This window comes from Orcinus orca, chromosome 3, assembly GCF_937001465.1.
Source record: "Orcinus orca chromosome 3, mOrcOrc1.1, whole genome shotgun sequence".
NCBI lineage: Eukaryota > Metazoa > Chordata > Mammalia > Artiodactyla > Delphinidae > Orcinus > Orcinus orca.
In genome coordinates, this window is record NC_064561.1 from 54,716,404 (window position 1) to 54,728,987 (window position 12,584).

At 39.0% G+C, this 12,584-nt stretch overlaps 1 protein-coding gene across 9 annotated transcripts in view; it reads right to left on the reverse strand.

The window, feature by feature from the left end:
- The window catches only part of MRPL22 (mitochondrial ribosomal protein L22), a 36,329-nt gene that overhangs the window by 10,849 nt on the left and 12,896 nt on the right, over positions 1-12,584 (reverse strand). For 2 of the 9 annotated variants that reach the window (XM_033407943.1, XM_033407942.2), the window contains exons 3-4: positions 9,405-9,440; positions 1,972-2,107 (exon numbers count right to left, since the gene is read on the reverse strand). The exons of 1 other annotated variant lie outside the window; for it this stretch is intronic. In XM_033407943.1, the coding sequence (XP_033263834.1) occupies positions 1,972-2,107; positions 9,405-9,440 (172 nt within the window). Of the gene's footprint in view, positions 1-538; positions 1,038-1,971; positions 2,108-2,718; positions 2,812-9,364; positions 9,441-12,584 lie in introns of those variants that run through there. 6 more of the 9 variants (XM_033407944.1, XM_004280991.3, XM_049707846.1 and 3 more) reach the window with 5 other exon arrangements.

A 12,584-nucleotide genomic window follows, 5' to 3' on the forward strand; every position in this document is an offset into this window, starting at 1 on the left:
TCATAACAGGTATAACTGTTACACCAAAATCAATTTACTAAATACTATTTAAAATCAGAAAATGTTAAGGTATTTTCCAAAAGTCTTAATTTGTCCCAGAAAAGGATTACTCCCTCAAACAAAATCTGTGCAAAATAGAGAACTAAATGATGTTTCTCCAAAGTGCCCATATAAAATCTAACCAAACGTCTTCACACAGGCACTTATAGAAGTATATATTATGCAAAAGTTAACCAAAATAGTTTCAGTAAATTACAATATATAACAAATGATTTAATTGACACTGTTCTTCATTTGCTAGAGTTAGGTAGATAATCTACTGTTAACTATTTGAATTTTGCTATTTAGGATGTATCCTGAAGTGTGTTTAACATCCAAAAAGACTGGTACTTACAAAATACAAACTTTCGCTTTAGATTCTGGACCTGACAAATACTATTATGATTTCTTTATTTCCAGTTAAAGCCAAGTCCAGAGAGCTCAAGTAAGAAGTAAAGAAAGCTCATTATAGAAAATATATATATTTTTTAATTTTTACTTTATTTTTGGTTGCATTGGGTCTTTGTTGCTGTGCGTGGGCTTTCTCTAGTTGCGGCGAGAGGGGGCTACTTTTCGTTGTGGTGCACGGGCTTCTCATAGCGGTGGCTTCTCTTGTTGCAGAGCACAGGCTCTAGGCGCACGGGCTCAGTAGTTGTGGCACATGGGATTAGTTCCACCACGGCATGGGGGATCTTCCCAGACCAGGGCTTGAACCCATCTCCCCTGCATTGGCAGGAGGATTCTTAACCACTGTGCCACCAGGGAAGTCCCTAGAAAATATTTTATTTATGATATTTGTACAAATGTGTAAATTTTGGTTAATTACAAAATGGAGTCAATGCTTAATAGCACAGATTCTATGACAAATCAAACTTTTAAGCTCTGATGGCACAGTAAAATATGAAAGTTAACAACTCATTTGTTTAAGCTATTAAGATCTCTTTTTCTTCTTAGTTCCCAATCAGGTAGGAGGTCTTTAAATGAATAAATTAACTCCCCTAAATGAGAAAAAAAAAAAAACATAAAACTGTACTAATTCAGACTAATATCTAGATAGCAACTGAATTTTAATAAAATGCATGCTGTCAAGTTCATATAAAAACTAAGCAAATGACATTACTTAGATTATATTGATTATCCAGTAGCCTTAAATTCCAAAGGACCTTAAAAGATGTTTGCTAAACTGAATGATTTATAATTAACACAGTAATTCTATTTCTAAAGTACTTATCACAGTTCATTTTCTTAAGGATTCAAATGTTCCCACCTTGTTTATGCTATTATTACTTACTTAAACTTTTTAAGAGATGTGTATGTATCCCACAGAAAATTCATATTAAGCTAGAAATTTGTCTTTTATTTCAGACTAGAGCAATGTCTAGCAATTTGGAAAGGGCAAAAGGATTCTGAGCAACTAAAGATAAGTTAAAGTCTGGAAGGAATAAGGTATCTCTGGAAGGAATCCAATGATTAGATTCAAACCTTAGGTTCAAAGTTTTGTAAATTACAAAAAAAAAAGGAAGACAAACCTCACAACCAAGTGTGTCTATACTCAAGTATAAAACATTGGAAAATCATACATATGATTTAAATATTGGCCAACGGCTTAAGCCATTCTTACCAACCGCTCATGCTCCATTATCAAGCCTCCTGGAGTCAAAAATCAGTCGAAACGTCTCAAGCTATTAGCTCAGTTTTAGAGTTAAGGCTCCTATCCAGGAAGTTAAGTCAAGGCAAATAAGTAAAACAAAGACAATCATTTTAACTACAAAAAAGATAAATCTAGAACATTTTCTGTACCAATTAAAAGATCAAGCAAATTCCTGTATAATTTTTTTCTTTTCTTAACATGGAATAATAAATCACTGCTAGCCACACAAGAGCAAGAGTGCTTTATCAAAATCAAGAGATTAGTTCTACCCACAAACTTACAGCTGGTCTCCGAGGTTCTCCAGGCAGTTGTGGAGGATAAACAATTTTATTCTTCTTCTCCCATTTTCGAGATATTTCAAGAGAAGCACTTGTGTGAATATGTGATTGGGGTAAAACGCTGTGAGATGAAAAATGCCTGTAAAGCAACAGACATTTAGAATCTTTTCCAAAGCTTATCTATCTTCTGAACCACATCAGCTCCATTTTGATGGCAACTATTTAAGGATCACAAGTGGAAACATTCTAGACATATTTGTTAACAAAGAATCGAGATTACATAAAATACCACAAAGAGCTAGTAGTTTACTGAAGACTAAGAAGAGTGAAAAGTCAGTAACTCATGTAAGTCAAATAATAAACAGTTATTAACACAAGATTTTAATTGAGGTATAGCTGGTGTACAACATTACGTAAGTTTCAGGTGTACAGCACAGCGAGTCACAATTTTTAAAGGTTACATTCCATTTACAGTTATTATAAAAGTTTGGCTATGTTCCCTGTGTTGTACAGTATATCCTTGGAGCTTATGTATTTTATACATAGTAGCTTGTACCTCTTAACCTCCTACCCGTTCTGCCCCTCACCCCTTCCCTCTTCCCACTGGTAATCATCACCTTGTTCTCTACATTTCTGTTTCTTTTTTGTTTATATACACTAGTTTATTTTACTTTAGATTCTACATATAAGTGGTATCACACAGTATTTATCTTTCTCCGTCTGACTTATTTCACTAAGCAGAATACCAACCCAAGTCCATCCACGATGTTGCGAATGGCAGAATTTCATTCCTTTTTATGGTGGTCAACGACTATTGATTCTCTACTGTAAGTCATCTCAGTCCTAAAATAGATTTAAAGGCACAGAGGATCTCTGACATGATCTGTGGAATTCCTCAACTTTGTTGAATAATCAAGACAAAAACATCACTTTCTAATCCCTAAGAAATTAATGCATAAAGGTGGCTTCATTCGCCTCCTGATGTAAAAAGACACCACCCACCATCCATGAAGTAGTCTTTCTGCAAAAACAAACTCGAATTAATCAAGCCTCTAGATTCAATGCAGAAAATACAGAGACAGGGAAACCTGTTAAACAACACGAAGGGGATACACTCAGCAAAATCCAAGCTGTACAAAACTCTACAAGACGAACAGCCCATTTTCTTCAACAAGTAAATTACAAGGAGAAAAAAAAAGAGCTGAATAAAGAACCTACAGATTACGAGAATTAAGAAAAAAGTCAGTTAATGGGTGGACTTTTTAAAAAAATTTTATTCAATGTATTTAAACAAAAAAACAAACAAAACAAACAAACAAAAAACCCCAATTCACCCATTTCTCTCACCCTCAACCCGCTGCCTCTTGCAATCACCAATCTGTTCTCCGTACCTATGAGGCTGGTTTGGTTTTTGTTTTGTTTTGATTTTTAGATTCCACATATAAGAAATATCAAATGCTATTAGTCTTTCTCTGCCTGACTTATTTCACTTAACATAATACCCTCAAGGTCCATCCTTATTGTCACAAATGGCAAGATTTCATTCTTTTTTATGGTTGATTAATATTCCTCTATGTTTGCGTGTGGTGAGTGTGTGTGTTTATGTATTTACATATATCACAATTTCTTTAACTACTCATCCACTGATGGAAACTTAGGTTGTTTCCATACCTTGGCTATTGTAATGTAGCAATGGACGTGAGTGTGTATATATCTTTCCAAATTAGTGTTTTTGTTCTATTCAGAAGTGGAATTGCTAGATCACACGGTAGTTCATTTTTAGTTTTTTGAGGAACCTCCATACTGTTTTCCACAGTGGCTGCACCAATTTACATTCCCACCAACAGTGCACAACAGTCCCTTTTCTGCACATCCCTGCCAACACTTATTTCCTATTTTTTTGATAATAGCCATTCTAACAGGTGTGAGGTGGTATCTCATTGTGGTCTGGATTTGCATTTCTCTGATGATTAATGATATGGACTATCTTTTCATGTACCTATTGGTCAATGGCATGTCTTCTTGGCAAAATAGCTATTCAGATCATCTCATTTTTTAATTTGATTGGGTTTTTTTTTACTATTTAGTTGTCTAAGTTTGTTGTATATTTTGGACATTAGCCCTTTATCAGATATATGACTTACAATTATTTTCTCCCATTCAGTAGGCTGCCTTTTCATTTTGTTGATGGTTTCCTGTGCTATGCAGAAGATTTCTAGTTTAATTAGGTCCTACTTGTTTACTTTTGCTTTTGCTTTTGGTATCAGATTCAAAAAATCATTGCCAAGACCTATGTCAAAGAGCTTACTGCCTGCTTTCTTCTAGGAGTTTTATGGTTTCAGGTCTTACATTCAAGTCTTTAACCTATTTTGAGTTAATTTTGGAGTATGGAGTAGGATAGGATCAAATTTCATTCTTTGGCATGTGGCTGTCCAATTTTCCAAATACCATCTGTTAAAGAGACTGCCCTTTCCCCAACATGTATTCTTGCTCTACTGTCATAAGTTAATTGACAACATGTGTGAGGGATTATTTCTGGGCTCTATATTCTGTTCCATTGATCTATGTGTCTGTTTTTATACCAATATCATACTGTTTTAATTACTATACCTTTGTAATATAGTTTGAAATCAGGTAGCATGATGCCTCCAGCTTTGTTTTTCTTTAAGATTGCTTTGGTGGGGCTTCCCTGGTGGCGCAGTGGTTGAGAGTCCGCCTGCAGGTGCAGGGGGCACGGGTTCGTGCCCCGGTCCGGGAAGATCCCACATGCCGCGGAGCAGTTGGGCCTGTGAGCCACGGCCGCTGGGCCTGCGCATCTGGAGCCTGTGCTCCGCAACGGGAGAGGCCACAACAGTGAGAGGCCCGTGTAACACACACACACACACACACACACACACACACACGATTGCTTTGGCTATTGGGGTCTTTGGAGGTTCCACACAACTTTTAAGCCTGTTTGTTCAGGCTTCTCTGGTGGCACAGTGGTTATGAATCCGCCTGCCAGTGCAGGGGACATGGGTTCAAGCCCTGGTCTGGTAAGATCCCACATGCTGCAGGGCAACTAAGTCTGTGCGCCACAACTACTGAGTCGGTGTGCAACAAATACTGAAGCCCGTGCGTCTAGAGCCAGTGCTCCGCAACAAGCCACTGTAATGAGAAGCCCGTGCACTGCAATGAAGACCCAACGTAGCCAATAAATAAATAAATAAATAAAATTTAAAAAAAACAAAACAAAACACTGTTCCATTTCTGTGAGAAATGCCATTGAAATTTTGATAGGAATTGCACTGAATGTGTAGACTGCTTCGAGTGGTATGGCCATTTTAACAATATTAATTCTTCCAATCCATGAACACAAAATACCTTTGCATTTATTTCTATCTTCTTCAATTTCTTTCATTAATGTCTTGTAGTTTTTAATATACAAGTCTTTCATCTCCTTGGTTAAATTTATTTCTAGGTATTCTATTCTTTTTAATACAATTGTAAATGGGTTGCTTAATTTATCTTTCTGATAGTTCATTGTTAGTATAAAGAAACAAAAGATTTTTGTTTGATTTTGTATCTTGCAACTTTACTGAATTTGTTTATTAGTTTTAATAGTTGTTTGGAGTCTTTAGGGTTTTCTTATCATGTCATCTGTAAATAGTCATAGTTTTACTTCTTCCTTTCCAATCTGGATACCTTTTATCTCTTTTTCTTGTCTAATTTCTGCAGCTAGAACTTCTAATACCATGCTGAATAAAAGTGGCAAGAGTGTACATCGTCGACCTTAGAGGAAACGGTTTCAGCCTTTCACCACTGAGTATGATGTTAGCTGTGGACTTGTCATATATGGCCTTTATTATGTTGAGGTATGTTCATTCAATACCTGCTTTGTTGAGAGTTTTTATCAAAAACGGATGTTGAATTTTGTCAAATGCTTTTCCTGCATGTCAATATATTGAGATGATCATATGATTTTTATCCTTCATTGTGTTAACGTGGTGAATTGCACTGACTGGTTTGCAGATGTTGAAACATCCTTACATTTTTGGAATACAGCCCACTTGATCACGATGTATGATCCTTTTAACGTATTGGTGAATTCAGTTTGCTAAGAATTTGTTGAGGATTTTGCATACATGCTCATCGGGGATACTGCCTGTAACTTTTTGTGTGTGGCACCCTTGTCTGGTTTTGGTATCAGGAAAATGCTGGCCTCATAAAATATGTTTCGAAGAATTCTACCCTCTTCTATCTTTTGGGAGAGTTTGAGAAAGATTGATTTTAATTCTTTTAATGTTTGGTAGAATTCACCAGGGAAGCCATCTGGTCCTGGACTTTTGTTTGTTAGATGGCTTTTGATTATTCATTCAATCTCCTTGCTAGTAATCAGTCTGCTCAGATTTTCTATTTCATCATGATTCAGTCTTAGTAGTTTATATGTTTCTAGGAATTTCTCCATTTCTTCTAACTTGTCCAATCTGTTGGCGTATAATTATTCATAGTAGTCTCTTAAGATCCTTTGTATTTCTGTGGTATCACTGTCACACACTATCACTCTATCACTATCACTCTTTCATTTTTGATTTTATTTATTAGAGTCCTGTCTCTTTTTTCTTGTTGAGTCTAGCTAAAGGTTTGTCAGGTTTGGGGTTTCTTCTCTTTTTTTAATCTTTTCAAAGAATCAGATCTTAGTTTTATTGAGCTTTTCTTTTTTTTTTTTTTTTTTTGATCTTTTCTATTGTGTTTTTAGTCTCTAGTTCATTTATTTCTGCTCTAACCTTTTTATTTCCTTCCTTCTACTAACCTTGGACTTCATTTCTTCTTCTAGTTCCTTGAGGTGTAGAGTTAGGCTGTTTCTTCAGACTTTTCTTATTTCTTGAGGTAGACATTTATTGCTGTGAACTTCCCTCTTAGAACTGCTTTTGCTACACTGCATAAATTCTGCTATGTTACATTTCCATTTTCATTTTCCTCAAGGTATTTATTTCTTCTTTGACCCAGTCGTTATTCAGTAGCATATTGTTTAATCTCCTGAACTCACATCCTCCTACAGACACACTGAGTCTACAGCTACATGTGGAACAACTTCCTTTTAAAAAAAACTAAAGGCTGGCTGGGTGACAACTACATATCAGGCAAACAAGAAGAAAACGACATTAAAGCAGGTAGGAAAGGGTGGCTCACAATCCTGTCATAAACCCCACCCCCAGTATGGCAACCCACACCTGGGAGGGAACTCAAAACCCAGAGCTTCTCCCTGAGAAACAAAGGGTTCAAACCCCACATCAGAAACTGCAACTTTTAAGACACGCACTTCAGATGAACCCCCAAAACACCTAATTTTGAAAACCAATTGAGCTCATGGCCTGAGACTCACAAGATGGAGACAATCAGAGAAACACCTCTTAAAGAGTCACGCTCAGAAACTCACCTGCCCCAATGCCCAGCTCAGAGGCAGCTGATTGCATCCATACGTAAAGTAAAGGAGGCTCACCTGCTTACAGTAAAACCTCAGGCTAGGGGGACTTCCCTGGTGGCACAGTGGGTAAGACTCCACGCTCCCAATGCAAAGGGCCTGGGTTCGATACCTGGTCAGGGAACTAGATCCCACATGCGTGCCGCAACTAAGAGTTCACATGCCACAACTAAGGAGCTGGCAAGCCGCAACTAAGGAGCCCTGGAGCCGCAATTAAGGAGCCCACCAGCCACAAGTAAGGAGCCCACGTGCTGCAACTAAGGAGCTGGTGAGCCACAACTAAGGAGCCCACAGGAGCAACTAAAGAGCCCGCCTGCCACAACTAAGACCCTGTGCAACCAAATAAATAAATATTAAAAAAAAAAAACCTCAGCCTGGGGACTTCCCTGGGAGTCCAGTGGTTAGGACTCCACACTCTCACTGCTGAGGGCCCAGGTTCAATCCCTGGTTGGGGAACTAAGATCCCACAAGCCATGTGGCACGGCCCAAAGCCAACAAACAAACAAACAAACAAAAAAAACACCTCAGCCTGTGGATCAGGCATCCAATTTTACACACACATTTAGGAGCCTGCTGGAACACTCACTGTACGGGGATGGAGACTAGTGGGTACCATCTTTGCCCTCTCCCTTTACCGTGTCCCCTGCATTGGCAGGCAGATTCTTAACCACTGCCCCACCAGGGAAGAAGTCCCTAGGCGATAACTCTTTATTGCCTGGCTCTGGAGGTCAGGGGAGCTTGCGCTCCTGGTCACATGGGACTGTAATAATAGGTGTCACCCAGAAAGGAGTTCATAACCCTGTTTGGCACCGTGATTTTTATGACTGTTGCTAGAGGACACTTCTACATCACCTGACTCTGGTGACCAGTAGGGCTTATGCTTGTGGGCCCCCCAGGACTGTAACCAACAGAGAAAGAGTTCCTAAACAGCTGCCACCCCCAGGGCACAGCAAGAGGCAACAGACCTTTGAGGTCTGTCTTTCTGTGAAGGAGGCCTATTAGCTAATCATAACGACTGTGGCCTGGGGGCAGGCTTCTAATTAAACAACATATGGAGGGGCTGACTGTAATCCTTTACACACGGCTGGTGCAGTTTCTGCGGCTGACATCCAGAGGATGCCCATCACCTGGCCCTGATGGCCAAAGGGGCTTGTGTTCTGGGGTCTCATGGGACTGTGGCAATTGGGGAGGGATGGTTCTTGGCAGGCTACTATCCTCAGGAGACTGTGCAGACAGCAGACCAAGGCACACTCCCCATTCTTTCTGTGAGGAGGCCACTCTGCCTGTCCTGGAGCTTTCGACTGAGTGGCAGGCCTCAAGTCTGGCACACGTTTGGTGGCCTATGGAGCTGCTCTCAACAATGCAGGCTGGAGACACCATCTTGGTGCTCTTTCTCTGCCTTGCTCCAGCTCACCAGTAACTCCCAAAAAAGAAGCTTATACACTCATCTGGACAGTGTATCCTGATTTTTGCAACTGCTGCCCAGGGGACAGATCATGTGGCTCTGGGGGCCAGCAGGGCTTACATTTGTGGCCCCCCAGAACTGAATATATCTGCATACTTATAAAGCTGCTGCCTGAGGGTCTAGCTTCCAGTCCGACTGAATCTAGGTGCTGAAATCCTCCTCTTTGGGACACTGTCTATTCTTGGCACATCCTCAACTACTGGGAGCTAATAATAACATAACAGGATGCTTGGACAAGCACAAAAGTTTGAGAGATGACCAAAAGTTGGGGCAGGGCTGAATAAAAAGTTTTATCTCTTACATGAGTCCACTCCTTCAAGACTGGGAGAAGTGGTTGTTTCTTCTACTGTATAGAAACCAACACAGAGAGTCAAGCAAAATAAAGGAACAGAGGAATATGTTCCAAGTCAGTTAACAAGATAAAACCTCAGAAAAATATCTTAATGAAACAGAGATAAGTAATTTACCTGATAAAGAGTTCAAAGTAATGGTCATAAAGATGCTCACCGAACTGGGAAGACAAATGGATGAACACGGCGAAATCTTCAACAAAGAGATGAAAAATATAAGAAAATACCAAACAGAAGTCACAGAGCTTAAGAATATAATAACTGAACTGAAAAATACACTAGAAGTGTTCAACAGCAGACTGGATAAAGCAGAAGAAAGAATCGGTCAACTTGAAGAAAAGGCAGTGGAACTGACCCAAGCAGAGCAGCAAAAAGAAAAAGAATGAAAAAATTTGACTATAGCTTAAGAGACTTATGGGGCAATATCACACAGACTAACGTTTGCATTATAGGGCTTCCAGAAAGAGAAAGAAAAGGGCAGAAATCTTACTTGAAGAAATAATGGCTGGGGAATTCCCTGGCGGTCCAGTGGTTGGGACTCCAGGCTATTACTGCCAAGGGCCAGAGTTCGATCCCTGGTCAGGGAACTAAGATCGCTCATGGCCAAAATAAATAAATAAGTAAATAAATAAATTACTATCCCTCTACTCTACCATAAAAACTCCTCTTAAGAATGGACTTGAGGACATGGGGTGGGAGGGGGAAGCTGGGGCGAAGTGAGAGTACCATGGACATATATACACTACCAAATGTAAAATAGCTAGTGGGAAGCAGCAGCAAAGCACAGTGAGATCAGCTCAGTGCTCTGCGATGACCTAGAGGGGTGGGATAGGGAGGGTGGGAGGCAGGCTCAAGAGGGAGGGGATATGGGGACATATGTAAGCATATGGCTGACTCACTTTGGTGTACAACAGAAACTAACACAGTATTGTGAAGCAATTATACTCTAATAAAGACCTATTTAAAAAAAACCAACAAACTCCTCTTAAAAAAAAAAAAAAAAGAGAGAGAAAAAGAAATAATGGCCAAAAACTTCCCTAACTTGGGGAAGGAAACAGACATTCATATCTAGGAAGCCCAGAAAGTTCCAAGTAAGATGAACCCAAAGAGACCCACACCAAGACACATTATAATTAAAATGTCAAAAGTTAGACAAAGAATATTAAAAGCAGCAAAAAAAAACAAACAAAGTCTTGTTACATACAAGGGAACCCCCATAAGCCTATCCACAGATTTTTCAGCACAAATTTTGCAGGCCAGAAGGGAGGGGCATAAAACATTCAAAGTGCTGAAAGAAAAAAAACTTCCAACCAAGAACACTCTACCTGGCAAAGTTATTCAGAATTGAAGGAGAAACAGAGTCTTCCAGACAAGCAAAAGCTTAAAAGCATTCCTCACCACTAAACTGACCTTACAAGAAATAAGAAATGTTAAAAAGACTTTTTTAAGTGTGGACTACTATAATCTTAAAAGTACAAAAGTTATTTAACCATTGGAAATTTGAACATTAACTGGGCATTTGGTATTTTTTAATAAGATACATAGTGAAATATTTATGGATGAAATAATATACTATCTGGGATTTGTTTCAAAATATGATGGGGAAGAGCAGGGGCTCTAGGTAAAACAAGAAAACAAGATAGACCATGAGTTAATAATTGTTGGAGTTGGGTGATGGGTTCATGAGGGTTCGTCATATTGTCTACTTTTGTTTACATCTGGATATAGCCAAATAACAACTCTGGTGTTTCCCTACTGCTCAGAATATAGTCTAAACTCCTTAACAAGACACAGAAGGCCTTCCATAATCTCACACCAGCCTGGCCATCTCAGCTTATTCACCTTAAAGCCTAATGACACAAACATTCATTGTTCCCTGAACAAGCCACATTCTTTCATATCTTTACACTTTTGCTCATGTTGTTTTCTCCTCCCTTATTATCTCCTAAATGAAACGCTTGTCCTGTTTTAAGTCCCAGCTCAGGTATCACCTCAATGTGAACCAGATCCCTTCTCCAAGAGAACCAATCCCCCCATTGCCTTAGTACTCTGTTCTTGCCAGCCGTATAGCAATGAGTTGTATTACTCCTGAACTGTAAGGTGGCTGCAGAAGAATGAGTTCCTGGATGTAAGAGGACAGAATTTTCTAATAAAACTATAAGCCAGGTGATGAGGGCAGAGACTACAGAGTCAACTAGACCTGGGTCTAAATCCTAACTCTAATACTAGAAGAATGGCCTTGGGGAATTCACATCACTTTCTAGACCTCAGTTTTCTCATCCGTAAATGGAGTAATAATAGTAATTACCTCATAGGCTTCTTTTTTTTTTTTGGCCACACCGCAAGGTATACGGTATCTTAGTTCCCCAACCAGGGATAGAACCCACGCCCCTGCAGTAGAAGCACAGTCTTAACCACTGGACTACCAGGGAAGCCTCCCACACAGGCTTCTTAAGGAGCTCAAATGAGATACTTTAAGGAAAATACTTAACCTGACACATAATAAGGCTCAATAAATTTGAGATTATTACTTTTAGAATGAGAAGAATACCTACTTCATTCTGTTGGTGGTATATAAATAATTAACATACAACACCCCACAAAGTCTAGTACAAGATAAACACTGGTAGCTAGTATTAACTTTAAATTAGGCCCTCTGAACAGTTCATGTCTCCTGTTCTCAAAAAAAATAAACAGTCTGAACTGTTTGAATTGTGTAAACTTCGTATTACACAATTTCAAACCTTCTTCTCATGTTTATAATCATGATCATTTGTTTCTATGAAGTTGTAATTCATGGGTGCACTAAGTTTGTCAATTTCTTTATCGATGAGAAGAGGAACTGGCGTACTTCATCTCCAGGGTCTCTCCAAACCTTAATTCTTCTTTCATCTCATGGATGACAGCAGGATTACAGAAATATGAATACCTTGGCTTCTCTTTAACTCTTCAGTGAAACCACTACTATACTAAACAGTCTGAAAGACTGCTTGAGGGTGAGGCCCATGCCTTCTATATCCCCCATACCTAGCATAGTGTTCAGTACTCCTCAAATCCTCAATACACATTCAGTGAATTAAATACAATGGCTAATAAATTAAACACATTATGAATCAATAATGACAAAGCTTTCCGAACGCCTACAATACTTTCAGGGCTCAAATGCTTCATAAAATGAATTATCAACCAAATACTAAACAACTGTAATCAAATCAAAGTAAAATATGATTACAAACGGGGTCTTTAATTCAGAAGTATACTAAATCAAAACGTTTCATGCGCCCTCTCCTGGCCAACTATTGGAATAACACTAAGTTAAAGCAGGAAACGAAGAGCT